At 41.8% G+C, this 24,700-nt stretch overlaps 1 protein-coding gene across 1 annotated transcript; it reads left to right on the top strand.

Annotated features, from left to right (window-relative positions):
• Nucleotides 1-2,761: 2,761 nt before the first annotated feature.
• LOC138528116 (olfactory receptor 51E2-like) lies at nucleotides 2,762-3,703 on the top strand. The gene has a single exon (XM_069639568.1). It carries the CDS (start codon nucleotides 2,762-2,764, stop codon nucleotides 3,701-3,703), a length of 942 nt encoding a protein of 313 aa, XP_069495669.1.
• The last annotated feature ends 20,997 nt before the right edge of the window (nucleotides 3,704-24,700 follow it).

Genomic DNA, 24,700 nt, shown 5'->3' on the forward strand with positions numbered 1-24,700 from the left:
CTGTACCGGATATTAGAGAATATTTACGACAAGGGCAATATGTCAACAGCCATTGGCCTCATATAATTGGATGTTGGCAGCATCTTAGCAGGTTGAAGACCACAGCAACCCCCTCTGAAGACTTCAAGGACACAGAAGTTTGAGGATTGGAGGTAACTCCTTTCCACTGTGATGCACAACCCAAGAGAAACCAGGCCTCTTTCTTATATGTTTTGCATGCATCCTCACTTAAAGCACCCAAGGCTCACACATGCCCCAGTGGCTGGTTATTTTATAGTTGACACTATTGGCATCCTTCGTTGACACATTTCACTCAAATTGCCTCCAATCTATGAAAAAGACCAACTGAAGGTATGACCTCACCACCTCAGAAAGTAATGAGCGAACAATAACTAGTGCCTTCACAACTGACTTCGATGTGCTAGGGAATTCATAATAATTGGCGTACCCAATTTTGATGGGACTGTTACTGGTGTAGCATGGTGCTGAGTATTTACAGAATTCCACCCCTGAGTTTGCATTGGGGTAATGTCCTACTCCAGCAAATGTTGATGGCTGGTTTAGAAGAGTCAATGCAGATCAATGACTTACCGGAAGTGTTTCAGATCATTAATTTTGTACTCTAGTGCACTGCAGGCAGCAGTTGTTAATGCTGCCTTTCATGCGATCGCCTGATCAGAAGGTGCCGTCACAATTTTGCCTTTTTGCCATCACCATGCTCGTTTTGAATAGCCCTGAAGCAAAGTTAATACCGGGGGAATACATGCCAGTGTAGCCCGCTAATGCAGGGTGTAAGGCTGTTACCACCCAGGCATGAGGCACCCGGAGCTTGAGAAAGCAACACAAAATAAGCTTCTGCTCCAAATTCCATGCCCAGAGAGGGTAGTCCAGGTCGTGGGCACCGCAGAAGTGGGGGAAGGGGTTCATGGACAGAACAAGCAGGATCATTTGTGTTGTACTGTGCAGCATGAAAGGAAGGGAGATCACATGGAAGAAAGTCTAGCTGAAGTCTGAGAGCCCGGGAGATGGTAGGTGGCCTCCTGATATGAATATGTTGCCATTTGTTTGGTATTTAATAACAAAAGGCAACATTTGCTCACATGTTTGTGCTGCAGGGCCGATGGTGGTGTGCGTTCCATCACTGGCTATGCCACTGATGATGGTGAATAAGTCACACAATATGTTTGGGAAGGACTAGAGTTCACATAAGGTCAATGGGATTTGGAGTTTGCATGAGTTGAAGGAGGCACACGCTTTTGGTGAGTTGAAGGAGGCTTGGAGTATGGTGAAGTTGATGAACACCTGATCCTGGACCTTTTAGTTTACAGGAACCTCTCTCTGAGAAGTCCGTGGAAGGGCAGATTGAGAGAATTTCTAGGTCAGTATTTCAGCTCTGTGAGCTGTTGGACAGCTTTGAATGCATTAGAATGGGAGAGGGCTATGGAGGGAAAAAGAACTTGAAGGGAGTGGGGGAAGCATGGCACACAGCGGGGGAAACTTGTTAAGTGCCTGGGAGGGCAGGGAAGAGTTTTGGACTTTGCTCGCTTTTGATGGACACCCTGTTTATTTGTGTGCGCTTATGGATAACCATGGATACCTGTAGTACATTGATGATAACCACGGTTATGGGGAATGCGGTCTTTTTAAAAAGAGAGTTAAAAAATGGGATTAAGACAAAAAGGGGAAAGTTACAGCTACAGTGAGGTGGGTGATATGGGTGTGGCTGAAGGCTATGGCTACAGGGTTACTTTAAGGCGCAGAATGGTGCAATATGAAAAGTGTTTCCCTATCAATTTGGGAGGTAGATATTTAAGTCACATAGCTCCACTAAATGAGCTATAGGTATAGGCAGTAGCCAATCATGTGGGTAGATATTGGGTGGGAGACAAAATACCTCTCTGGAAAGTAGGTCTGTGAACTCTACTTTGCATGATATTGACTGAAGGAAATTGGTTTAATAACAATGATTGAGTCTCTAACATCTGTTACTAGTTAACCTGGCATGTGGGTGTCACGTGGCAGGATATTCGAATGTCTATCTATGTGCATATCTTTCTGTGAAAGAAGGCCTCAGTTAGGCTTAACATGCATGGGGTGGACATCTCGTGGCTTGGAGTTTTTTTTAGCATATCCATGATTTCAAGTGCTATTTCACATCCAGACCTGCAGTTTAGGGGGAGGTTTAGTAAGGGACAGCATGGGAAAGGCCAATAGGCAAAACAGTGACATCACATGTGGTGCCTTGGTAATCTAAGGAACTCGAAAATGCTGTATGGCTGCTTATGTGTGTCGTGTGGGGGTTTCTATTAAAGATGGCCTGAAAACCTGGGCAGTGAGGTGTTACATGATGTAAGCTTAATGTCCGCCTGGCACTCCTCTAGAGCTGCTGCTGGAGATCTCATAGCCGGGTAGAATAGGTCCTTGTGCCGCCCCTTATACGTCTTGCCTGTTTGTGGGCCTTGACTGCTGGTACTGTAACAGCAACCTTAATTACCATGCAGATGAAGACAGTGGAGGCCACCGTGCAAATAAGCTCTTTGTGGTAAGGATTCCTATCAAGGGAACACCTCTCCTTAACTCTGGTGCCCTTTCCACCTGGTTGCTTCACATTGCTAGGTGGTAACTCGCCTTACTCCCAGGTGGGAAACTCCAAAACTGCTAAGCCTAAAATGTATACTTGTGTGCATCACTGTGAACAATGATGTCTTTTATTTCAGAAAATGCAGAGCAGTGAAGACCCATAGAGCATTTCCTGGTCACCATGACAACATACAACATGACCAGCTATGGCCGCGTACCCTTCCTCCTGATTGGATTCCCTGGACTGGAAGCTGCACACGTCTGGATGGCGTTCCCACTGGGCCTCATGTACATCATTGCACTCCTAGGAAACGGCGCCATCTTGTACGTCATCATGACAGACCGAAGCCTCCATGAGCCCATGTACTTGTTTCTTTCAATGCTGGCTGCTATTGACATACTGATCTCCACCAGCACCATGCCCAAAGTATTGACCCTCCTTTGTTTCGATATTGAAGAAATTTCTTTCAACGGCTGCCTGGTCCAGATGTTCTTGATCCATTCCCTTTCTGCTATGGAGTCCACAGTCTTACTGGCCATGGCTTTCGACCGCTACATTGCCATATGCAATCCATTAAGGCATTCATCCATCCTGACAAACCGAAGAATATCATGCATTGCGCTGGTGTCTGTAGTTCGCGGTTCAGTGTTCTTTTCCCCGATCCCCTTTCTCATTCAACGATTGCCATTTTGCAACAAAAGGCTGTTGTCCCATTCCTTCTGCCTCCACCAAGATGTGATGAAGCTCGCCTGCGCAGATACAATGCCCAATATTGTCTATGGTTTAAGCGCCATTCTCGTCGTCATGGGAGTCGACGTAGTGCTTATCACCTTGTCCTACGTGATGATTCTGAGAACGGTGTGCCGCCTCTCGCGGAAGGAAAGCCTGAGGGCGTTGAACACCTGCATGTCCCATATCTCTGCAGTGCTGGTCTTCTACATCCCATTGATAGGGCTGTCAGTGGTGCACAGATTTGAGAGGCACTCATCTCCCATCATCTTTATTGTGATGGGCGACATCTACCTCTTTGTCCCCCCTGTTGTGAACCCATTGGTTTATGGTTTAAAAACAAATATGATAAGGAGAAGTATAGTGGGATTATTCCAGCGAAGACCTTCATGAATCCCAAAGGACACATATGCTTTTGAGCTACCAAACTCGTGTGATGGATGACACATTATTGTACAAACACAATCAATACTTAATCACATTTTGTTATACCTTAATTTTTAGGACAGCCCACAAATGTGGTTGGCCATTTATCTCAATGATAAAATGTGTACATTGGACTAAGGATTTTGTTTTGTATAGTGATGATGTCATGGCGGAAGATACATACACACCAAGCTTTCGCTCCATTTCCCCCCTTTGAGATCTTGCAAAGAGGAACTTAACCAGCCTGCATGTGTTACTGGGCACTGTAGCTGGATGTTTTAGAGGACTGTGCAAGGGCAAAACACACATGGAAAGCAAACTTTGACCAAAGTACCAAGATGTGTACCTCTAGGAAATAGATTAGACACAGTGAGTGGCATCTCTAGAGATAAGATGTCAACATCTGCATTCATGCATTGCTACATCAGCATGGCAGGGATGCAGTGGTGGAGGCAGCTTTTGGTGCGGAGAGGGGGAGCCAAATCATAGGGCGCCACCTGGAGGCTAGGGGGCGCACTGGCAATCAGGGGAGTCAGGGGGGGTGCCGCCGCCTCTACCCTCACACTGACTTTGCCACTATAGGGGTGCATATTTTCATATTAGTTATGGAGAGTTTAGGTGACGAGGGTGGTTGCAGCGTCAATCAAAGATGGCTACCGAGGTCACGGTCGCAACGAGGAAACATGGCGTCTGCTGTGGAACTTAAATTTCGGTCAAGGGCGGGGACGGGGTTCTTTTATTAACAGTTGGATGTACTGCATCAGACCCAGAATCATAACACACAAACACGGTGCCGTTTTCTTGGAACTGTCCATTGATGTAGAGGAATGTTCATCAGTTCATATTTCAATGTATTTATTTACGTATTTTGCCATTTGTATAGCGCACCCATCCGGGAGGCATCTGGGCGCTTGCCTGACTGACTTGTCTGACCGTCTCTTTGGGTGATGGAAAGGGAAAGCCATTGCACCGTTTGCTGCTGACCCAGTTTCAGTGAAATAAATTCCTTTTGACTGCACTGATGGAAAAGAGGATTTGGTGTAACCTGAGAAATTGACCAAGGGATGTGTCATGGATGACAGCCCAGAAGTCCTTGCCATGCTCAGCCTGTATGCCTGCAAGGTGCCCGCCACTGCCACAAGGTGGACTGTGCAAAAACGGACGCGTCAAAGCGCATTTTGCTGATGTATCATTTTCCTAGGCAGGCCAGGTCAAGGTTGTAGTATTTCCTGGGTAGGTTGGTGACTGAACAAGGAAGATTTGTTTTTTGGGCCCAAGTACTGTAGTCAAGGGGGAAAAGGTATATGTGTGCCTGACAAGCCATTGGAGCTGTCAAGGAAATGTGGATTCTGAGATTTGAACCGCTGTAACATAAATATAACATTTCTAATGGCCATTTGTCTCATTAGTTAGACTTAATGGTCAACAGTATCTCACCAGCATAAAATCAAAGTGATAGGGCGAAGTCTTAAACAGGTGGGGCAACAGTGCAATTGAGGACATTTGATATGATATGGCATTTATAACGCGGCTGCACACAAGTCTTTCCTTCTGAAAGTTGTTGTTTGTTATGTTGATTTGTGTCTTTGCTTGTTTGGTATGTAACAAATATTGACCATATGATTTGAAAATGTTACAAACCATTCTCAGCCTCAGAAATGAACACTATTTTGGAATCACTGGAGTAGTATGCGCCTCAAACTAAAATGCTGTTTGAGGCAAGGTTGTGCGCCTCACATATTGTAATGCCATGTGCAAGGGCGCACTGACACTCACTTGTATGGCCGCCAGGATACCCAAGGAGAGCAAAGTGACATCTAGGGGGGCCGCAACATCACCCTGACCATGATATGGTCCAAAGGAGATTGTTTGATTAAAACTGCACACACAACTGTTCAGGCCCTACCCTCCTCTGATAATGGTTCAGTGCTGTCCAACTGAATCTTCCTGACTGATAGGCGTCCTTAACCAAGCAACTGTATCCTGTGCATGACTGCAGCTCAACATGTAACCTTGCTGCCCTATCACAAGAATGTAACCAATGTAACCTAGCAGGCATAATGTAACCTAGGCAACGGCTAATGTAACCGAGCCACTTACCTACAGAATATTAACCAATATAACATTTTTCGGGCTATTGTAACATAACCACCCACCCATGTTCTGCAACTAAGCGGTCCGGAAATAACGGTGGCGGTAAACTCGCCGCCACCGTTGTTTCCGGACCGCCTGATCCCGACTCCTGCAGGCGGGAGGTGATGTTCCCGCCAGGTTTGACCTGGCGGGTTTAGCACTGCCCGCCTGCAGGCGGACGAGGAAACACCGGCAGCATTACGAAATGCTGCCGGTGTTTCCATGATCCCCATTCCCATTGAGTCCCATAGGACTCAATGGGAATGGGGATTAACACCATTCCGTCTCCGTGATTCCCGAAAAACCGGGGTTGTAATGCCCCGGTAATTCCGCGAATCACGGAGGCGGAATGGTAATACGAGTCCGGCGGTAACCAGGCAGTTTTACCACCTCGGTTACCACCGGACTCGAAATGAGGCCCATATTCTTGTAACAGCACCTTGATGCCCCAGACTGGTGTGAGCGCTTTATAAACGCAAATATATAAATCAATAAATGATATGATATATGATATGGTATAATACGTCATTTATAACGCGCCTGTACATGAATATGGTACTCTTGCCACCCCCAAATCCAAAGCAACCTTTGGTAAATAAAGAAAACACTGATTATTCATCGACCTACTGAAATGGGAAAGTTTTAGGGCATTGAACATTTATGCAGGTGTATCCTCTATAAACCCGATAACTGATTGGATAGTAGGTCTGCTGTGCCAGACTAAGGGGCCTTGACTGAAAAACTCGGAAGCGCTTCTTATGGTACTTACCCCTACAAGCCTTTACATGACATTGGGGCCCTTGAAGTGAGTGACGGATGGGAAAGAACCGGCTATAACTGTGACGGATGGACATGCTGAGTTGGAGGGCTTCTCAAATTGATGGTGGTGAGACATCTGTGCAGAGATGCTCCTTGCAGGCCTCACGTGAAGCTATGGATAGACCCATCCAGGCCACCTCAACACCTTTCTGCTTGTTTAGCTCTGCAATGCATTGTACAGTAGAATCCAAAAGAGGGTTCTTGAGCCGGAACCCCACCCATCTCGTCACCTAGGACCTGAAGTAATATCCTGAGAACCTCTTCTCTTGTCCTTGTCTAATGGGAAGGCAGACAAAGCGTGGACAATGCAGTAATGTTTTCCACTTCCCTCTTTTTCATAATCGTTTAATGATTTTATACATTTTCCTTTTGAGCATCTGGATACATCACTGCGTCACTGAATGCATTTGTGTTTAAGTGGCTTTTCCTTCTCTAACAATAACTGTCAGAGATGAAACAATTCAACACATATTTTAAAGAGGTCCAAGAAAGGTTTAAGGCTTTGCTAGACCAGTGGTGAAATCTCACACAATCCAGGTTTATTATAAAACTAACTGAAAATATCATGCTGAAAAATAGAACAATGCATTATCTTTGAAAGTGTGAAAGAGTGCGAAATGAGTAGCAAAATCACGCTGATTTCATATTTCCCTTAATCACCCTTGCATGCAGGAAGAAAATCCATTGTGATCAGGTCACACTACTTGCAGATCAATACAACTGATAAACACCTTATAAACACCACCTTCCTAACTCAGGTGTCCCTGGAGCCCCTGGCCCTGGGTTACTAGATAGAGATTATTGATCTATAGTGTCCGAGATCTGACTTAGCCTGGATGTGAGGATTTAAAGGCAATGTGCCTTGGACTTCCTAAGGTTGTCCCTATTCAAACTAGTTGTTAGTGTTCTAATGGGTAGGGGATTGTGATTTACAGACACTATGCCCAACTCGGTCTTCGTTCTACTCAAACACACATTCTCCTTTCCCTCTCCCTCTTTCTGACTACTCTCCCCCCTCTTGCACCCGCCGATACTCTCTATCCCTCCAATGTCTCACATTCCCTTTAGGCCTCGCCTACACCTTTTGATGTTACTACTCCTCCCTTCACGTTATTACTCCCTTCTCCACACTAATACTCCTTCCTCTACAGCTGTAGTATAACTCTACACACCCCCCGCCGAGACACCCTACTTTCACTCCATCACAAACACTTCATAGTCCCTCCTTACTCTACCTTACTATACTATAGTATACACTCACACACGTTAATCTTCACACTCACAATGCAGTGGCATTGACTAACCACTACCTCACCGTCTCCAGGAACTGCCTCTACACTGTACTGCTATTTCCTTCCTTCAGAAGGTCTTTTAGTCTGCCACTTCCTCTTCCTCTGACTTCACCTGAACTACCCACAACTTCCTGTGTTCTGCTGGTCTTTTCTCCTCCATTAGATCACTGACCCTAGGCAATTTCTGACTCAGTATTCCCTGCCTGGGAGGAATTAGAAGCAGAAAAGTTCACAAATAGTGGGTTAAGCCCACCATCCTATCTTTGTGTGACCGCACCGTGGTACAGGAATGGAGTCTAGGGAAGATGAATGTCCAGTTATTTTTGGGGTGCCTTGAACTCGGCTCCCATTGGGTAGGTGACTTTAGTTTATGAGTTGCTGTTACCCTGTTGACTCCCTGGTGTTTTAAAGAGTTGTGTGTGCAGTGACTTCCCCTCTACCTGTGTATCTCCTCTGTTGCCAGTCTCTCTCTCCATGTCTCCAGAAGAAGAGCTGGACTTTCAATGAATGAGGAGAGTTGCTCACTCTGGGTTTGTACCGGACTGTGTTGTGGACTGAGTATAGCGTGAGAGGGTTGCCAGTTCTTTTAAATTGCATATTTCTGTAAATCTCTGGTAGGCTCTTAGTAGAAAAAAACAGAAAGAGTCTGGCATCTTGTTTCAGGGGCATTGTGGGAGTCAAAACAGTAGTGCATATGTATAAGATGTTTGGGGGGACAGGAAGTGGGGCCCTCTCAACTGCCACCATCTTTCTAAGGGGTCGGACTGACGCTGGATTTCTCCCTAGGAGGCCTCCCACACCTCGCTGAGGGGGGTTCCTAAGCCTTAGGCATTAGCTTGATTGGCACAGTCCAAATGTTTCACCTTGAAGAAATAAAGTTGGAATGCCATGAACTATCACAAGATGCAAGGGTTTGTGCTCCGGTTTCTGGCAGTAAAAAAACTAAGGGAGTGTGCCGGGTTGCTAGGCTAACTTGTCAACCAGTGAGGTGTCATTGAAGACTAAACGCAGTCCATTTTATGGCAAGGCATTCTAACTCCACTATGGGATAGCTCTACTCCTTCGGGAATAGTTTCTAGCTGATGGATATCGTGAGTTTTTCCTTTTTCCTTTTTCCTTCCCTCCTGTGTTTGCGATAGTGGCACCACAAAGCCAATGGTATAAGCATCAGTTTGTAGAATAAACTCTTTACAGAAGTTGGGCGTGGTTTTCCTCAGGCCTAACGCAGCCACATCCGTTCCGGATAAATCCTGCCAGAACTAACACATTCTCCTGATCTCTCAACCACCACACCTACCGATAAGAAGCAGCTATTACACGAGTACCGCATGAGCTGCACACATATCCGGTGCTCACACGCACCTTTTGACTCTCCCTACTCTGTCTACTGATCTGAACTTCGGTTCCCAAAGGTGTTCAACCTACCAGCGCCTTCAGACCATACCAATGGTATATAAGGCGCTATATAAGTGCAAAATAACATAACATTACGTAACATAACATAATTTAGCTATTGCATAGGCCTTCTTTGAGTTAGTTAAAGGATGGCTCTTCCCTAATCGGTTACTAAATGGCCCAGTCTTCTCAGAAAGGTTGGTATGAAGCGTCTGTAGTAAAACCCCACAAAAGCTCCTATGTCCTTCATTGTGATTGGTCAGGGGCCTTTTCGGACGGCTTCGACCTTGACTTGTTAAGGGAGTACCTGCTGATTACCTACTTGCCTGGGTACTTTACATAGGACCAGACAACATAACAACTAGATTAGCAGTTTGGTGAGCCTTCCAAAGTGCTTCACAGAGTTCTGTTAGATGTTTTAGAAGCTTGCTGCAGGTACAGGTGCTACTGTAGATATCAATATCATCGAGTTAGGCCATGGCCATAGAACAGCACAGAGCCATGACTTTTGGACATTAGTCTCTGGAGCACTGCTGCTCCTCCATGAAGCCATCATGTGTGAATAAAGTGGCCTTTGGTTTGGATTCTTGATCTAGGGGTGCTTAACAGTATCTATTTGTTAAGTTGAGTGTCGAAATGAGTCAGACATTTCATATGGTCTCGACCAGCTCATCAATCAGTGGAATGGGTTATGCATTGAACCTGGAGATTTTATTCAAACGTCGAAAGTCGATGCAAAATCGCCATTTGTTATTAGGTTTTGAGATGAGGACTCCCAGTGAAGACCATGCTGAATGATTTCTTAATGATCTCAATGACCTCAATGATCCCCAGGTCAAGCATTTTCTTCAATACTTCTCTGATTATTTGTCTGCAAAAACTCTGATATTCTGTACTGCTCAGACATATTACTCATCCTGAGGGAGTTTTGATCTTGTGAACTAACTCCATCACTCTTCCAGGCTTAAGAGATATATATGATATGATATGATGTAGCATTTATAACGCGCCTGTATACAAGTGTTTCTAGGCACAAAATACATCAACATTTTTGTCAGACAGTTGGGCCATTTTTGTAGTTGTCTTGTGGACAGTCTGAATGGTAGAGTCATTCCCTAGACTTCAATGGTAAGGACAAATTCCTAGTGTTGTTGGCATACATTAGTGGCACTTGGGGATTGGGGATTTTCCTTCCAGCTCTTACGTGTATTCATGTATGGTTTCTGGTGGTCTGCTTGCTATACTTCATATGTTAATGGCAAGCCACTTCCGTAACGAGCTAGGTGCCATTCCAATTTGCTAAGAGCTGATTCTAAGTATTTGAGTGAAGAACCATCACCTTATCTCCTTACGCAATCAGACTGGAGTGGGCCATTTCTAAAATAGCCTTCCAGAATTGTTTGGGTACCAGTATCTGTTCTTCCACTCTGCATAAAAGCAATTTCTTTCGATAAGGTGCAATGTTTTTAGAGTTTGGCTCTCGGCTTCGGGTGCCAGCTTCTAGCCTCTTCTAGAAGTGGAAGAGTTATCTGTTCTTTGGTGAAATCCATAGGTGCTGGTCCCAAGAGTATCCTTGTGCGCTGCTGTCATCTAGATAGAGACTGGCCTTTGTCTTTCAGTAGGCTCCAGTGTTTCAACTTCCTCAATCTCTGGGACATGGGTTGAGCTATGGGTTCACCAGCTCTTGTAATATAAGTACTGCTTATCAGGTTCAGCATGATTACCCTTATTTCTCCTCAGTAGTCCCAGCAATGACTCCTGCTCCAATTGCAATGATGTGCTCGTGGCTCTTAAAGGGAATTCCTTGACTCGTTTTGTCCCTGGGATCCCTGTCACATTAATTTGCCTACCACTATCTCAAAGTCTATGGTTATACATATGATTTGCAAGATGTGTAACTTCAGTAGCACTTTGCCCACTTACACTAGGATTGGGGCTGCTCTTACCAGATCTATATCTGGAGAATCCACTGTCACTAAATGAGGCTCCATCTTAGAGATCTGGTGGTTCTATTACTTAATTGCACTTTGCAAGTAGCCTGTCTGCAGGTTTGTTCTAATTTGGTTTGATAAGTAATTTATTTAGTCACAAGATATGTAACTGGAAACAATTCTTCACAATTCTAAACCAGTGAATAACCTTGTTTTGAATGAAATCAATCACTATTAATACTTATGTTTCCATCAAACATATCTCTTGTGTTTCTGCCTCCATCAAGATTGATTTTATTGTATGGGGTTTTCCATTCTAGGTTAGCTCTATTATCTGCCAGCGAGGTCTGTCCTACTTTATTCACTAATTTACAAGCTATAACAATATGAGATTCAATTATCTGCAGCACAGTAGTTTTGATACACTGATAGCATCTTTTCTTGTGGCCTATATGCATCTTCTCTGACTCGCTAATATGTCAATTATCCAGTCTAATACTTTCATTCCATGATGCAAGACTCTAATTCCCCTTTAGTTATAGTTTTAAACCATGCACATATGAATGCTCAATCACCACTTTTTCAATATTTTTCAGTCTCACTGTACATTTGTATTATCACCCTCAATTCTTAAAAAATCATAGTGTAAACCTTGTCATCTTAGACAGTGAACTCTCCCGCAGCTAATAGAGTAACTCAAAACTATCAAGGGAGCTTGCCACTCTATTAATAATTCTATAACAATCCTAACAACAGATCTCAACCTAGCCCTTGCATGCTGGCAAGGGTTGTGTTGTGCCTCTTGCTGTACCATAGAAAACCCACAGCTGAGAACCTAAAATAAGTTTACATGAGGACTGGGCAAGAAATATGTTTACATGGAATAATGGGAGACAACTCAGCAAAGCAATTCGTAACAAAAAGTAAGTCCTTTGCTGTGCAAGAATCATCAATATTATGTTTATTGGTCCAGGATAACTTGACAAATCCTATTCGCAGTAGCTCACAACAGAGACCATTTTGGGAGAAGTCACAAGTTTGTTTAATTTAAAAAGGCAGACCGTACACCGTTTGAAAAACAAATGACCACTTACAGTCTCTGGGTACTCTTTGAACTCCCTGGTACAGCTCTGCAACTGCCTTTATGCTGCCCATTTGCAGCACTTTTCATTGGGAGGGTGAGGCTTTCCAATTGGCTGAGGTCACTGACAAGTATGCCTCTACATCCATTAAACCCCCTCCACCAACTATATCTCATGTCTTCAGGGTCATCAATGGTAACTGCTGCACAGACTAATATCAAACACTGAGGCATAGGGAGCTTCCTGGAGTCCTGGAGAGTTCCCATACACTGCCCTTTAATGGTTCATTCACAGTAAGAAAAGATTGTTGAAATATTGTGGCCAGAACAATCTCCCAGCTGTGGCTACCTCCACCAATATCTCTGCCTCTAATAAGCTGCATCTACCAGCTATTTTCCATTTGTTCAGGGTTCCAATGGGGAATTCTTGCTCAGACCAAGATCTTGGGGCATATGGAGCTGCCCGAAGCTGCTTGGCCGCATACCTCTCTCTCTTAGTATATGTTAGTGACATTTAGCCCTTGTAGCAGTACATTGTAGTGGCAGATTACACATACATATACTAACTTCAAAATACTTCTAATATAAAATGACAGGCACAGTTAAATGTGTGTCGGAAGCCAAACGTGACAGTTGTCTGTCTGGAGTTTCATGTGCTTTACCATGTTAAACAATTTGTCCTTGTTCTAAAGATAGTCATGTTGCTAACTACAGGGGCAAGGGGGGCATACAAAATGCCCACAAAGGTACAGATGTTGACTGAGACTCTTAGTGGAGTTATATGTTTTAGGTGTAGTTTTGGAAGAAACAAGCATTTGGACCCAGAATGCATTCTGCTTTATGCACTAAATCTAATGCTTCATCTAGCTGGAATGTCTTTCTTCCTGTATATATACAGTTATGTTTGCCTTTCAAAGTGCAGTGTGAGACTATTGCCTAATTGCATAAAGCAGGTTCCCATAGATTTCTGCCTCACCACTAGTTGATGATGAACGTTGTGTTTATTGATATTCATTATTTTAGTAAGCAATGCATTTAAAACAATGTGTATTGTTATAAAAATGTACTATACAATTATACACACACATACACATACAATCATTACAAATTATGCACAACATATTACATGTATCAATTAATGTATACATATGTTTAACAGTGACATTTTAATATACATCAAATAAATATATTCATATATGTACATCAGTAACCAAATGTGTACACTACATGTAAACATCAATTCAAAAGTATACATGTTTGAAGCTGTAAAATGTAAATAAACATACAATTAATATATGCGTATGTGTGCATATGTAATCACGTAAGTACAGTACATGTAATAAAGCAATACAAAAATAATATGTATGAAAAACATTAGTATGTGCAATGTTACATCTACTCTAATATTCCAGTTACTAAAAATGAATTCCAGAAAACATATTTAATTAACACATTTTTAGTTCAAATGAAAATGTATTATACAATAGCACATATTTGTACATGTTTTGTGATCATGTAAATAACACAATTAATATTTCATAATAATTTATATCACAAAAACATGCATACTTCAACCCTTTGAAAGTGTATAGTAATGCAAACAATTACATTTTGATGCATACATTCTGCCCACACAGTATATGTACATTCTGTAAGGTATACGCTGTAGTAATTGTACTTTTTCACAGTATCTAAGTATATCTACATATATTTTGGAATGTAAACTTTTGATAAAGTTATGTTCATTATATTTAAACTCTTCTTTTATGTGTGGCTGTGTATTTTATAAACTACAGTACAAATAAGTAACACATTAAACATACCGCTGCATTGTTCTTTGTGTAAACATAAATAACATTTTTTCAATTTTATTATATTTCCAGCATACATTACAGTAGCACTTCTTAAAAAACACTGAAAACAAAAATGTTATATGTATAACTGATGCAGAATACATATTATGTTTCTTGTATTTAGATAAAAGTGTTTCTGTTACAGTGGGTCAAAAGCATTAAAACCTAGAGCCATTGCACAAAAACAAAACCAAACATTAAAGGAAAAATACCTGACATAATGTGAAACAGCCAATACCTAAAAAGAAAAAAGATAAAAGATTTTGCACTAAACATTTTGTAAATCCGGAAGCTTGGAAGTGCGGCTATTTTCGCTGCTGGGGTGAACTGGAAGCTGACTAAAGCAGGCGTCGTCGCCAAGTTGAAGCTCAGCCTTTTCTTCAACGCGCGAAACGCGCAATACTTGGGATGTGAACTGTGAACTTGAGGCCACGCCCTTAGAACCCGCCCATTGCCTGCCTTCCTGCCCACAGCCACTTCCTTAAAAGCACAGGTGCACACGCATCTCACACGCGCAGTCGGAAGTGCTTGGAAGTGCGGCTGTTGGGCTGTTTTCGCTGCTGGGGTGAACTGGAAGCTGACTAATTCTCGTCAGGCGTCGTCGCCAAGCTGAAGCTCAGCCTTTTCTTCAACGTGAGAAACGCGCAATACTTGGAACGTGAACTGTGAACTTGAGGGTATTTATGCTCCCTACTCCCTCTCTTATCTAAATTGACCGCGGGTCTACCGCGGGTCTCGCCAGTTGGGGAGAGCTACTCACTCTGGTTTCTCCTTGCTTCTAGCCATGCCCTCAGGACCCGCCCATTGCCTGCCTTCCTGCCCACAGCCACTTCCTTAAAAGCACAGATGCACGCGCATCTCGCGCGTGCATCCGGAAGTGCTTGGAAGTGCGGCTGTTGGGCTGTTCGGCTGGTGGAGGGTGGAGGGGGTAAGAGTTAACCTTGTCATATATATTCTTGACAAGAGGCTGGTGTGTGCTGCTTACCGGGGTGTGCTTGGGCATATAATAGTACATGGTGTATTTCGGGGTGGTATAACTGCAGTAAGTGAGAAATGGGGAAAGTCAAACTTCCGCTCCGCAAAGATGCGAGGGCAGATTTCTTTATTGCGGTAAGCACTAGAAGGGCGAGCTTGGCTTGCGCGGCAGCTTTACTGCTGCCGGAGGCCAATGAGGAGGAGGTAGAATTACTTCAATGTGCACAACAATGTTCTCAGTTGGAAAAACAGTCGGAGGACAACATTGATCCCTCGCAAGAGGCCGAATATCTAAAATATGCTCAAGAACGTTCTCTTCTCGAGAAACAGAGTGAGGACATTATTGCTCATTCCCAATAGCTGTTTGGAGACAATGACACGGTGGACATTGTTCAGCCTAAAGGGATGGTAATTAATACAAATAAAGAGTATGATAATACACATAATCTGAATGACAATGATGTACAGGACAACCTGAATTATGATAAACTGTTAGACTTTTCAAATGGCACTACATTTGGAAAGGAGAAATCCACCAAGACGAGTTCAGATTCTTCTCCCTCAGAATTTACAGTAATGATGACAATTTTTAACTGCCTTATCTTGTCTGAATTGCGTAAGCAAACAGAGTTTTTGACCAATCTAACCTCTGATTTTAGAGCGTTACCAGATATATTATCAGACGCATTGTTAAAGACTTTGAAGAAAAAAAAGTAGTGGGAAGGGGAGTTCAGGCCGGCGGATCTTACTAAGGCTCCTCTCACTGAAGAGATAATTCTGGTAGATGCTTCGCAAGAACAGGCACAAGACTCAGTAGGGGCGGGGGTCAATATTTTGTCGGAGGATACAGACCTAAGTTGTCAAGATTCTAGAACTAGGACAAATGGGTCAGAGGATCTGATGACAGAATTTAAACTGTCTAAAAGACAGGTCAAAAAATGGCAAAACAAAAAAAGAAAAATATTAATAAAAATGGAGGAATAGGCAAAACATCTAGAAAGTTCTTGAGAAATGTTATCCAGGGGGAAGAGAATGAGGAATCTCCACCTAGAGTAAACACACAACAGCAGAACAAAACCTTATTAAAGGAGGACTGTCGGACTTACAATAAGGTGAATGATCAAGCTACTCAAAGTGTATATGTAGAAGGGGAAAAACAATTATGGGAAGTAATGAAAAAACAAAAACCAAAGGGATGATGTATATGAAATCTTCAATGCGGCTCCTCTGCAGGAAACTATGGCTGACATAGGGAGGCCTGCAAAGGCTAAAGAGTTAAACCATTCCATACGAAAGGACGGACCCATGACTAAAAGTAACACAAAGGGGATGAATGAAATACTCACTGAAAAGGGCCCTGTTAGGAATATGATTCCCATTGCAGATAGTAAGGGCCTGGGTAGCAGGGATTGGAAAATTCCCCAGGGAAACAAATTTAAAACTAATTCGAATTTGACCATGGGTAAAACAAATACTTGTATTCAAGACCAGGAAATGGATAGGGGGTTAAACAAAGTGGGTTTGATTGCCAATAATGAACTCTGTGCTCGGGTCAGGCAATTATGGTCTCAACAGGGGACGGGGGCTAATTTGGGGTCCGGGAACTCTACGGAACAAATGAAAAGGAATGGTTACCCTAATGACAACCCATGTGAACTGAACCCTGAAGGTAAGGGTGGGGTACCGATGGGACATTTGTTTCAGCAGGTCAACCAGAAATCGGAAGGGAAAACATATGAGGATTTTAATGATGAGGCCCTATATCAAAACATCATCAGAGTGTTAAGGGATAAACAGCAGCAGGCGGTCCCCAAAAGTGGGATTGAACCGCGACAGAATAACATGAGGGAGGATACATATGAAGAATACTGCTCAGGAAGGAGGGGAGAGGCTTATGGAAGGGAAAAGGAGATGAATGAGAAGGAACAGCTCCAGCCATATCAGATACTATACCTAAAAGACCCGGTGAGACCGGATCTACCAGGCCTAGTTTTGACAACCCGATTCTTAGACCAGAATAACATCTCCCTCAATCGACCCTACATATTGTCTCTATTGGGACAGATTTCGAACTTAAGTCTGATTGAATCAACTGACATATATCTGGTCGATTATATACACAGGCAGAGGCTGGATTATGTCCGTCTAGTGATACCTTCCCCAATGGTCAGAAAACCTCATGATGAAAGAAGCCGAAGAACTTTATCGTAGGGGCTTTGATATCTTTGAATACGTTCAGACTCAATCACATCCAACAGTAACATCACGAAAAACCTGCAGATTGCAGAAAGAAGATCTTTCAAATAAGGAGGAAGGGGAAAGGGGTGAGGAGAGGGATAACGAGGAGAAACAGGGCTGGAGATGGCTTGCCTTGACATTGAGAGAGTCCATTGACACCATTAAAAAACTAGGGAAGCCACTTTAGTAAAGGTAAATGGTACACTGAAATTGTTAACCTGGAACTCGAGAGGTTCGGTTAATCTCCTACATAACTTGACCTTAATGGGGGAATTGGCTCAATATGATCTACTTTTCATTCAAGAAACTTGGTCAAAGGTCCCCTTATGTTGGGAGGGTTTTATGGTATGTTCTCTATGGAGAGGGGGAGTCAGAGGTCGTCCTAAAGGAGGCCTACTAATTGCAGTAAAAAACCATTTGAATCCCAAAAACATGGGGGAATGGGCATTTGCTTATCATTTTCTGGCTGTGGGCTTCTCAATGTTGTTCAATAATAGGGACACACCCTTTCTATTAGTCAATATATACTGGAATCCGGCTGAACTTTCGGACAGGCAATTATGGCTGGAACTATGTAATTTAGGGTCCTTATTGCAGAACTGGTTGTTAATAAACACAGGGGGCCAGATAGTGATCGCAGGTGATCTCAATGCAGTCATTCATGAGGATTCTTTTAATGGGGATGTCCTGATTAGTAAGTTGGGGGAACAATCCCAAACTATTGATAACTCAATGTGCAGGGGGAGAATGTGGTCCCATTTCGCAGAGATGTGGGGCTTGGAAATTTTGATAAATCTTCTTCCAACCTGGAAAGCTATACTCAGGGGACCTGTTCAATCGTTCAGGGAAACTCGACAACATTGAGACCACCTTTAGTGATCATTGTATCTTGTCTTTGGAAATATATATTATTGTACCTACTGAGCCAAAAACTGTGTTTAATTATAATTTAAACGTCAATTACACAGGGAACCGAATTTCATGGACGGGGAAAAAACTAGTCAATTTACCGCTTCCATGGTAGCAGATCTTGAGAACTTTTCAGAACAGCAGAGGAAAAAGACCTATTCGGCTAGCAATTTTACAGAATATATCTGTAGCTCTTTGGCAACACTGGGTGATACTACTGTTAGGGATAACTTACCTAGGAAAGACAGATCCCATAATTTTGATTTGGAAATCAGAGACAAAAAGCGGAGTATGAGGAAAGAGATCAGATTGATCAAGAAATCGGGATTTATTTTAGCAAATATGGTGGATATGATTAAAAAAATCCAACAAAGTTACAAAAATTGGTCCATCCAACACAGAATAAACAGATATCAGAGTGAGGGGGGAAAATGTTGACTTCCCTAAGGGGGGCTAATTCAATAATAATAATAATAATCATTTCTGTATTTAATTAATAATTGGGACAAACCCCAGAAAGAGTTACTTTTGAATCCCATTAATGAATCAATGTGGCAGGGTCATTTTTCCAATATGTATCATCTTAATAATGATGGAGCCTTGGATTCATGGAAACATGAACCAAAATGGCTCTTGAACTTTACCTCATGGGACATAAAAAACTTAATTGTAAAGTCTAAAAATTCTGGGGCACCGGGCCCAAATAATTTGTCCAATAAAATCCTCAAGTCTGATCCCGAATTATGGGAAAAAATACTATCCACTTTGTTTTCCAACATACTATCCACCAAGTCCTTCCCATTGTCTTGGAGGGTATCTATTATTATACCTATATTCAAAAAGGGTTCATGATTATGTCCCATGAGCCACAGGCCAATAGCCATTGCCAACCCGGAATCCAAATTGTTTTCTTCACTTGTTCTAAGAGACATCCAGAAATGGATAGATGATAAACAGATTTTGGATATGAGACATTTCGGCTTTAGGAAAAACATGGGTACGGAATGTGGGGGGCTGATCTTGCACTGTCTGAGAGCAGAAGTAGTGAAAAAGGCGGATACTTCGGTCTTTGTTGCTTCAATGGACCTGAGTTCCGCTTTCGATCTGGTGGATAGGAATATATTGTGGACAAGACTAAGAACATTAAATATGCCGGCAATCTTTTTAGATATAGTAAGGGCAATCTACTCTCAGGCGCATGTGAAAGTTAGATTGGATTCAGTGGGCACCCTCTCGGATCAATTTACCATCCATAATGGATTGCGCCAAGGCTGTAGATTGGCCCCCACAATCTTCAACCTATATGTAAGTGGCGCAAACCTGGCTCTATTAAATAAGGGCCTCGTACCACCTAGACTCTTGAATGCACGTATTGCCTGGTTAGCATACGCGGACAACTTTCTCCTTATTGACACCACTAAGGTGGAACTCCAACATATGCTTAGAGCCTTTGAGGGTTTCATTGCTTCAATAGCACTAAAGATGAATCCGGACAAAACAGTGATAGTGCGCCTAGGTAGGAAGGATAAGAAATCAAATATGCTATCATGGGTATCTGGGAACATCAGACTCAAACCAAAATCGGAGTTTAAATACCTTGGTTTTTCAATAGCCGGGGCACATTCGAGACCTCTACTCGGGACAGAACTGAAACTCAAGGCCGACATTGCTATTTCTCAAATGCGTGCCTTAGATGCCAAATTTGGGAAATTTTCAATGACCCCTCTGAGAGAATACTATACGAAAAAAGTAATTCCCCGTTTAATATACGGGGCAGAATTTCAACCCTCAAGCTGTGAGGGAGAGTGGTCCTTGATAGAAAGATACATTTGGAAATCTGTAATGTACTATTTACCGAAATGTATTCCGCATCATCTTATCAAGTATGAAATGGGTCTAAATTCTCTTCAGGCGTTGGTGACCTGGAAAAGAATGATGTTATGGAGGAAATGCATTCTTTAGAGACCAACACTTTGTATTCTTATGCAGGTCGGGATACAGGCAATCCATTCATAGTGGAATTGAATGAAGAAATTTTAAAAAGTCTGAAGCTAATGGGTATCTCAGTTATCTCTCTTAGGAACAACCCGGTTAGGGTGAAAGAAAGTGTGTTGGGTTTTGATTGGATGTATACAAAAAATGCGATTCTGAACACAAAACTGTATCAACAGGCTCCCATGGATGGAAAGTTACTTAATCAAGTACCCAAACAAAACAATCCGAAATGATTTTATGTGTTTTAGTTTTAATGTATTGCCTACTAACCAAATAGTTTCAATTAGATCAACTGTTCAACTATCATGGCCGTGGTGTAGGTTTTGTTGTATAGAAGGTATGGTGGAGGTCCTGAAACACATACTTTTGGTATGCTCGGTGCTGAGGGAAAAAAAGACTCCTATATTTTGCTCAATATGTTCACAACACTGCGGAAGTGGACAGAGAATGTATTTGGTATAAAATGCTACATAATAGTAAAGGCAATTTGAATATCAGGGTTGCAACATTTTTGAGAAATATTTGTGCTCTGTTTTAAATTTCATAGATAATTTTCAAACCGTTACATTTTTCTTATTTGTGTTTGGTTTTCTTACTATGCAAGAGCTTTGAGGATGAACTTGGATTTTGATTAGGTGATTTCGTGAAGTTATGTTATGAAAATTAACTGTATGAATTTGGTATAAGTTTTACTATGTATTTTACATGAGGATTAATTGGGTTTTCTGATAATGTTATTTTGTTTTTTGTAACTATGTAACGAAAATGAATTTTGTAAAGGTTTTTTTTTAAACCAAAACAAATAAAAAGGAAAAAAAATAATGCGTAAAACACATACAATAAAAAACAACGGACACATTGAAAAAGTCTAACAAAAATCCAGCTAGTCGACCCTTATGGCATTGTTTTGTAAGATCCACTCCCTACGGATCCTGAATTCAGGTGACCTTGATTTAATCAAACTCTTAGGTTCTCAGGAGGGAAAAATAACAAAGATTTATTGTTGTCTTCCTGAAAAAACAGCCCTCATTCGCCAGCACCTGTCTTCCCTTGCTCAACTGGGTTATGTTCTGGATGTACCACTACCTGTGTAACCTGCCTCTGTAGGGTGCACTAAGTGTAATTGTTCCCAGGTAAACGTTATTTCACTACCAACGCCCCAACAGTCTTCGGTTAAGTTCAGTGATGAGCATGGATGGGAATAGTTAAAGAGAGTGATCCCTCAAAAAAGTAATCAGAGTGAAATAACACTATCCTAACTTGGAATATGAAGTTACTTATGTTGACGGTTGATGGGTATCTTTATCCAAACTAACCATCTAATCTCTGCTACCAAGTGAACTGGATGATCTCCAAACAGCCCTTTAAGACGAGTAGCAGTACCCTCGAGATAAATGGGGATGCAGATTCATACTCATGCAGCAAATAATTAAGACAACTCAATAGTTTGACAATGGGAGTCAGTTTAATGACAAGTTCATAAAACGGTGAGTACAACGAACATCAGCAACCGCTCGATCTTCTCACTCTCTTAACTTTTAGAAAAAACACAATATTTATAACAAAAACTCTTCATTGCTGATGTATGACCTGGGCACATACTAATGTCATCCTACGTGGCAATCTTAAAAACTTAACATGCAACATGATTGGTTATAGGAAGGTAACTTAACATAGGTACTATATCTGTATATGGTAACGGGGAGAGCGGATTGGATAATAAACGTTAGGTGGGACAACTAAGCCCTCCCATCAAAATGGCCGATATGAATGTCATTAAAAGTACAATGTCCCATTGGCTCTACTCACTATAGGACCTTAGATTACATGGTCCACTATGATTGGGTTGGCATCAACCCCACTCATATTTTTCCACCTACATCTAGCAACATGCAGAAAGACCATCCAGGTGCAGAGAAGCTTGTGTGTACCCCAGCTTCCCACCAATTATGCTACAATCAATCATCACCTCAGTGGTCATGTGTCAATTACTGCTTTGTAGTTTGGCCTTGTGTCTGTTCTGTACTCTGAGAATTTTCAAGGAGTATGGGCATGGCGGGTATCCATGCATAGGTGTGATAGTTTCACCCTCCCAGCCTGCCTTTGTCACGTGACTGGACACCGTTAAAAGTACATACCTTAGACCTTTTTTCGTGAAGTATACATACTTGTATTTGAAATGAACAGACCGAGTACTGTTATAAATAATTAACACCTCTATGAATTACCAATTGATAATGTCAGAGTGAAAATTACACCTCAACACCTCCCTCTTTAATGGTTTCTATACACTATTTTGCATGTAGAACCAGGTGATCTTTGGCCACAGGACCTGTGATCAACACTATTAGCCTGTGACAATTCTAAAAGAAATATCGTTTAGTCTGACACACTTTTCGCCGACTATTTCTCACTCGACCTGGAGAAGCAAGTAAGAGATTACATTGGAGTTTTTGTCACTAAAACTATATGTTACTCGTTGTTATCTGTCTGGAATGAAGATCTTGATTTAGATATGATCTTGATTTAGATATGGGCTCAACATCAGTCTGTTTTTGATCCAAGTACCTGCCTGCCCTCTAAGTTGACAGTGACCCTGTTCCATAAAACTTAGAAGTTCTGTGGTATACGTGTTTTATTTGTATTGTCATTTTTGATTAACAAGTGTAAATATTTAAATATTTTACCTAACGACCAGTATACCAGATATCCTGTTAGATAACCTACTATACAGAATTGACTTGTCAGCTAATCATTTGTAAATATATCTTTTTAGATCAATGATGTTATATGTACATCATAAATTGGGGTAAACCATGTGCGTGCAGACTTTTTGGAAGAAATCCTTTGTCCTGAAGATGGCCCTGACACCCATTTCTGAATGGATACAAGAGAGGATGTCAAATTCGTCACATGGTCGAAACATGTCGACACTCTATCTCTCAAAAGACGTCTAAAGATAGTCGTCTGATTAATTCATTTGTTTTCCGGAAAAAAACCTTTTTGTTCACTGATTGACATACCCCCTTGTTTTAATGATGAAAATGCATTAATGTATGCAATTTAAAAAAATCATTATGTATTATATTAAAAAAATGTATCTTTTTGCGAAAAATCATTTCATATGTCTCTCTGTTCTTCTAGCAGATTCTGGTCAATGGGCAAATACTGTACTATATTATGTAAATGGTAATGTATGTGTGACAAACACTCCTATCTCGCAACTCCCAGGTTTATGTAGAGAGGGGTAACCAATTCTTTGTGCTTTTGCACCCTTTTTCTCCCTATACTTTCGCATTTTGAGAGTTGTTCCTCTATTAACAAACCATTAGGGAATTTACCACTTCATTATATACACTTTTAAACTAACTACATATCTTCATCATGTATGTGACATGAGTTTCTTTATCTTGACATCAACTTCTTCACCTTAGGCTCAAGATGTCACTTATTAATGGTATTTCGTTTCTTGTCAGTATTCTCAGGTTATTATATTTTCTTTATGTGCGTCAATCCGATTTCGTATGACTTCACCATTCATCTTCCTTCATTATCTTCTTTGTCTTTTCAGGTATTTCATTCAAACAACTGTCACACTGTTTACAATGTAGATATGGCTTTTTTAATGGATACCTCACTGTCCAGGTTTTCTTAGGTGCCGGTCTATTAACAGGTGCTGTCAGCCTGATAGGTCCTGGGCAGAGCCCATATGCTGCTCTCTGCTGATTTAACTGTTCATTATACGATACGTCACATACGTGTGAACTCAATAGGTAATGGTAGGCGGGGCAACTGGAGTGGGGATGATACTCGACACTTCCTCTTCACTTTCTTCACCATGAAAAAAATCACAAACTGTGGCCATTAAATTACATATGTAAGGCAAAATGAATTGCCTAAGGAAAGATGGGTGTGCCAATTAACTCATTGACAACTGCGGATACTTAAACAGAACATAAAGCACAGCGGTGTCACATGAGATGAATCATAATTAAAATTCATAAAACATGTTTTTTTTTATCATTTCCAATACTTAGGCAAAAGCCATCACACCGTGGACAACCCACCTGAGCACTATAATCATAATTTTACTAATAATCGATGATGCCAATAATGTCAGAAATATACACAAGTGAAAAACAGAATGAAAACCTATTTCTATTAAAAAGTTCATTGACACTCTCAATCTGTCCCTACAAACTCTCATACGTCCATTTTTGCACATATATCACAGAACTGCTAATACACATAGGGCCTCATTACGACCCAGGCGGTTAGTTACCGCCTGGGTCGTACCTTTACCACCATGGCGTAAACTATGTTTATGCCATGGTGGTTGGCGG

The sequence above is a fragment of the Ambystoma mexicanum genome, chromosome 7q (assembly GCF_040938575.1).
Source record: "Ambystoma mexicanum isolate Mex_15411 chromosome 7q, UKY_AmexF1_1, whole genome shotgun sequence".
NCBI lineage: Eukaryota > Metazoa > Chordata > Amphibia > Caudata > Ambystomatidae > Ambystoma > Ambystoma mexicanum.

What these genes read in the sequence shown, in the direction of transcription:
- LOC138528116 (XM_069639568.1), top strand. Translation starts at nt 2,762, where the DNA reads ATGACAACATACAACATGACCAGCTATGGCCGCGTACCCTTCCTCCTG.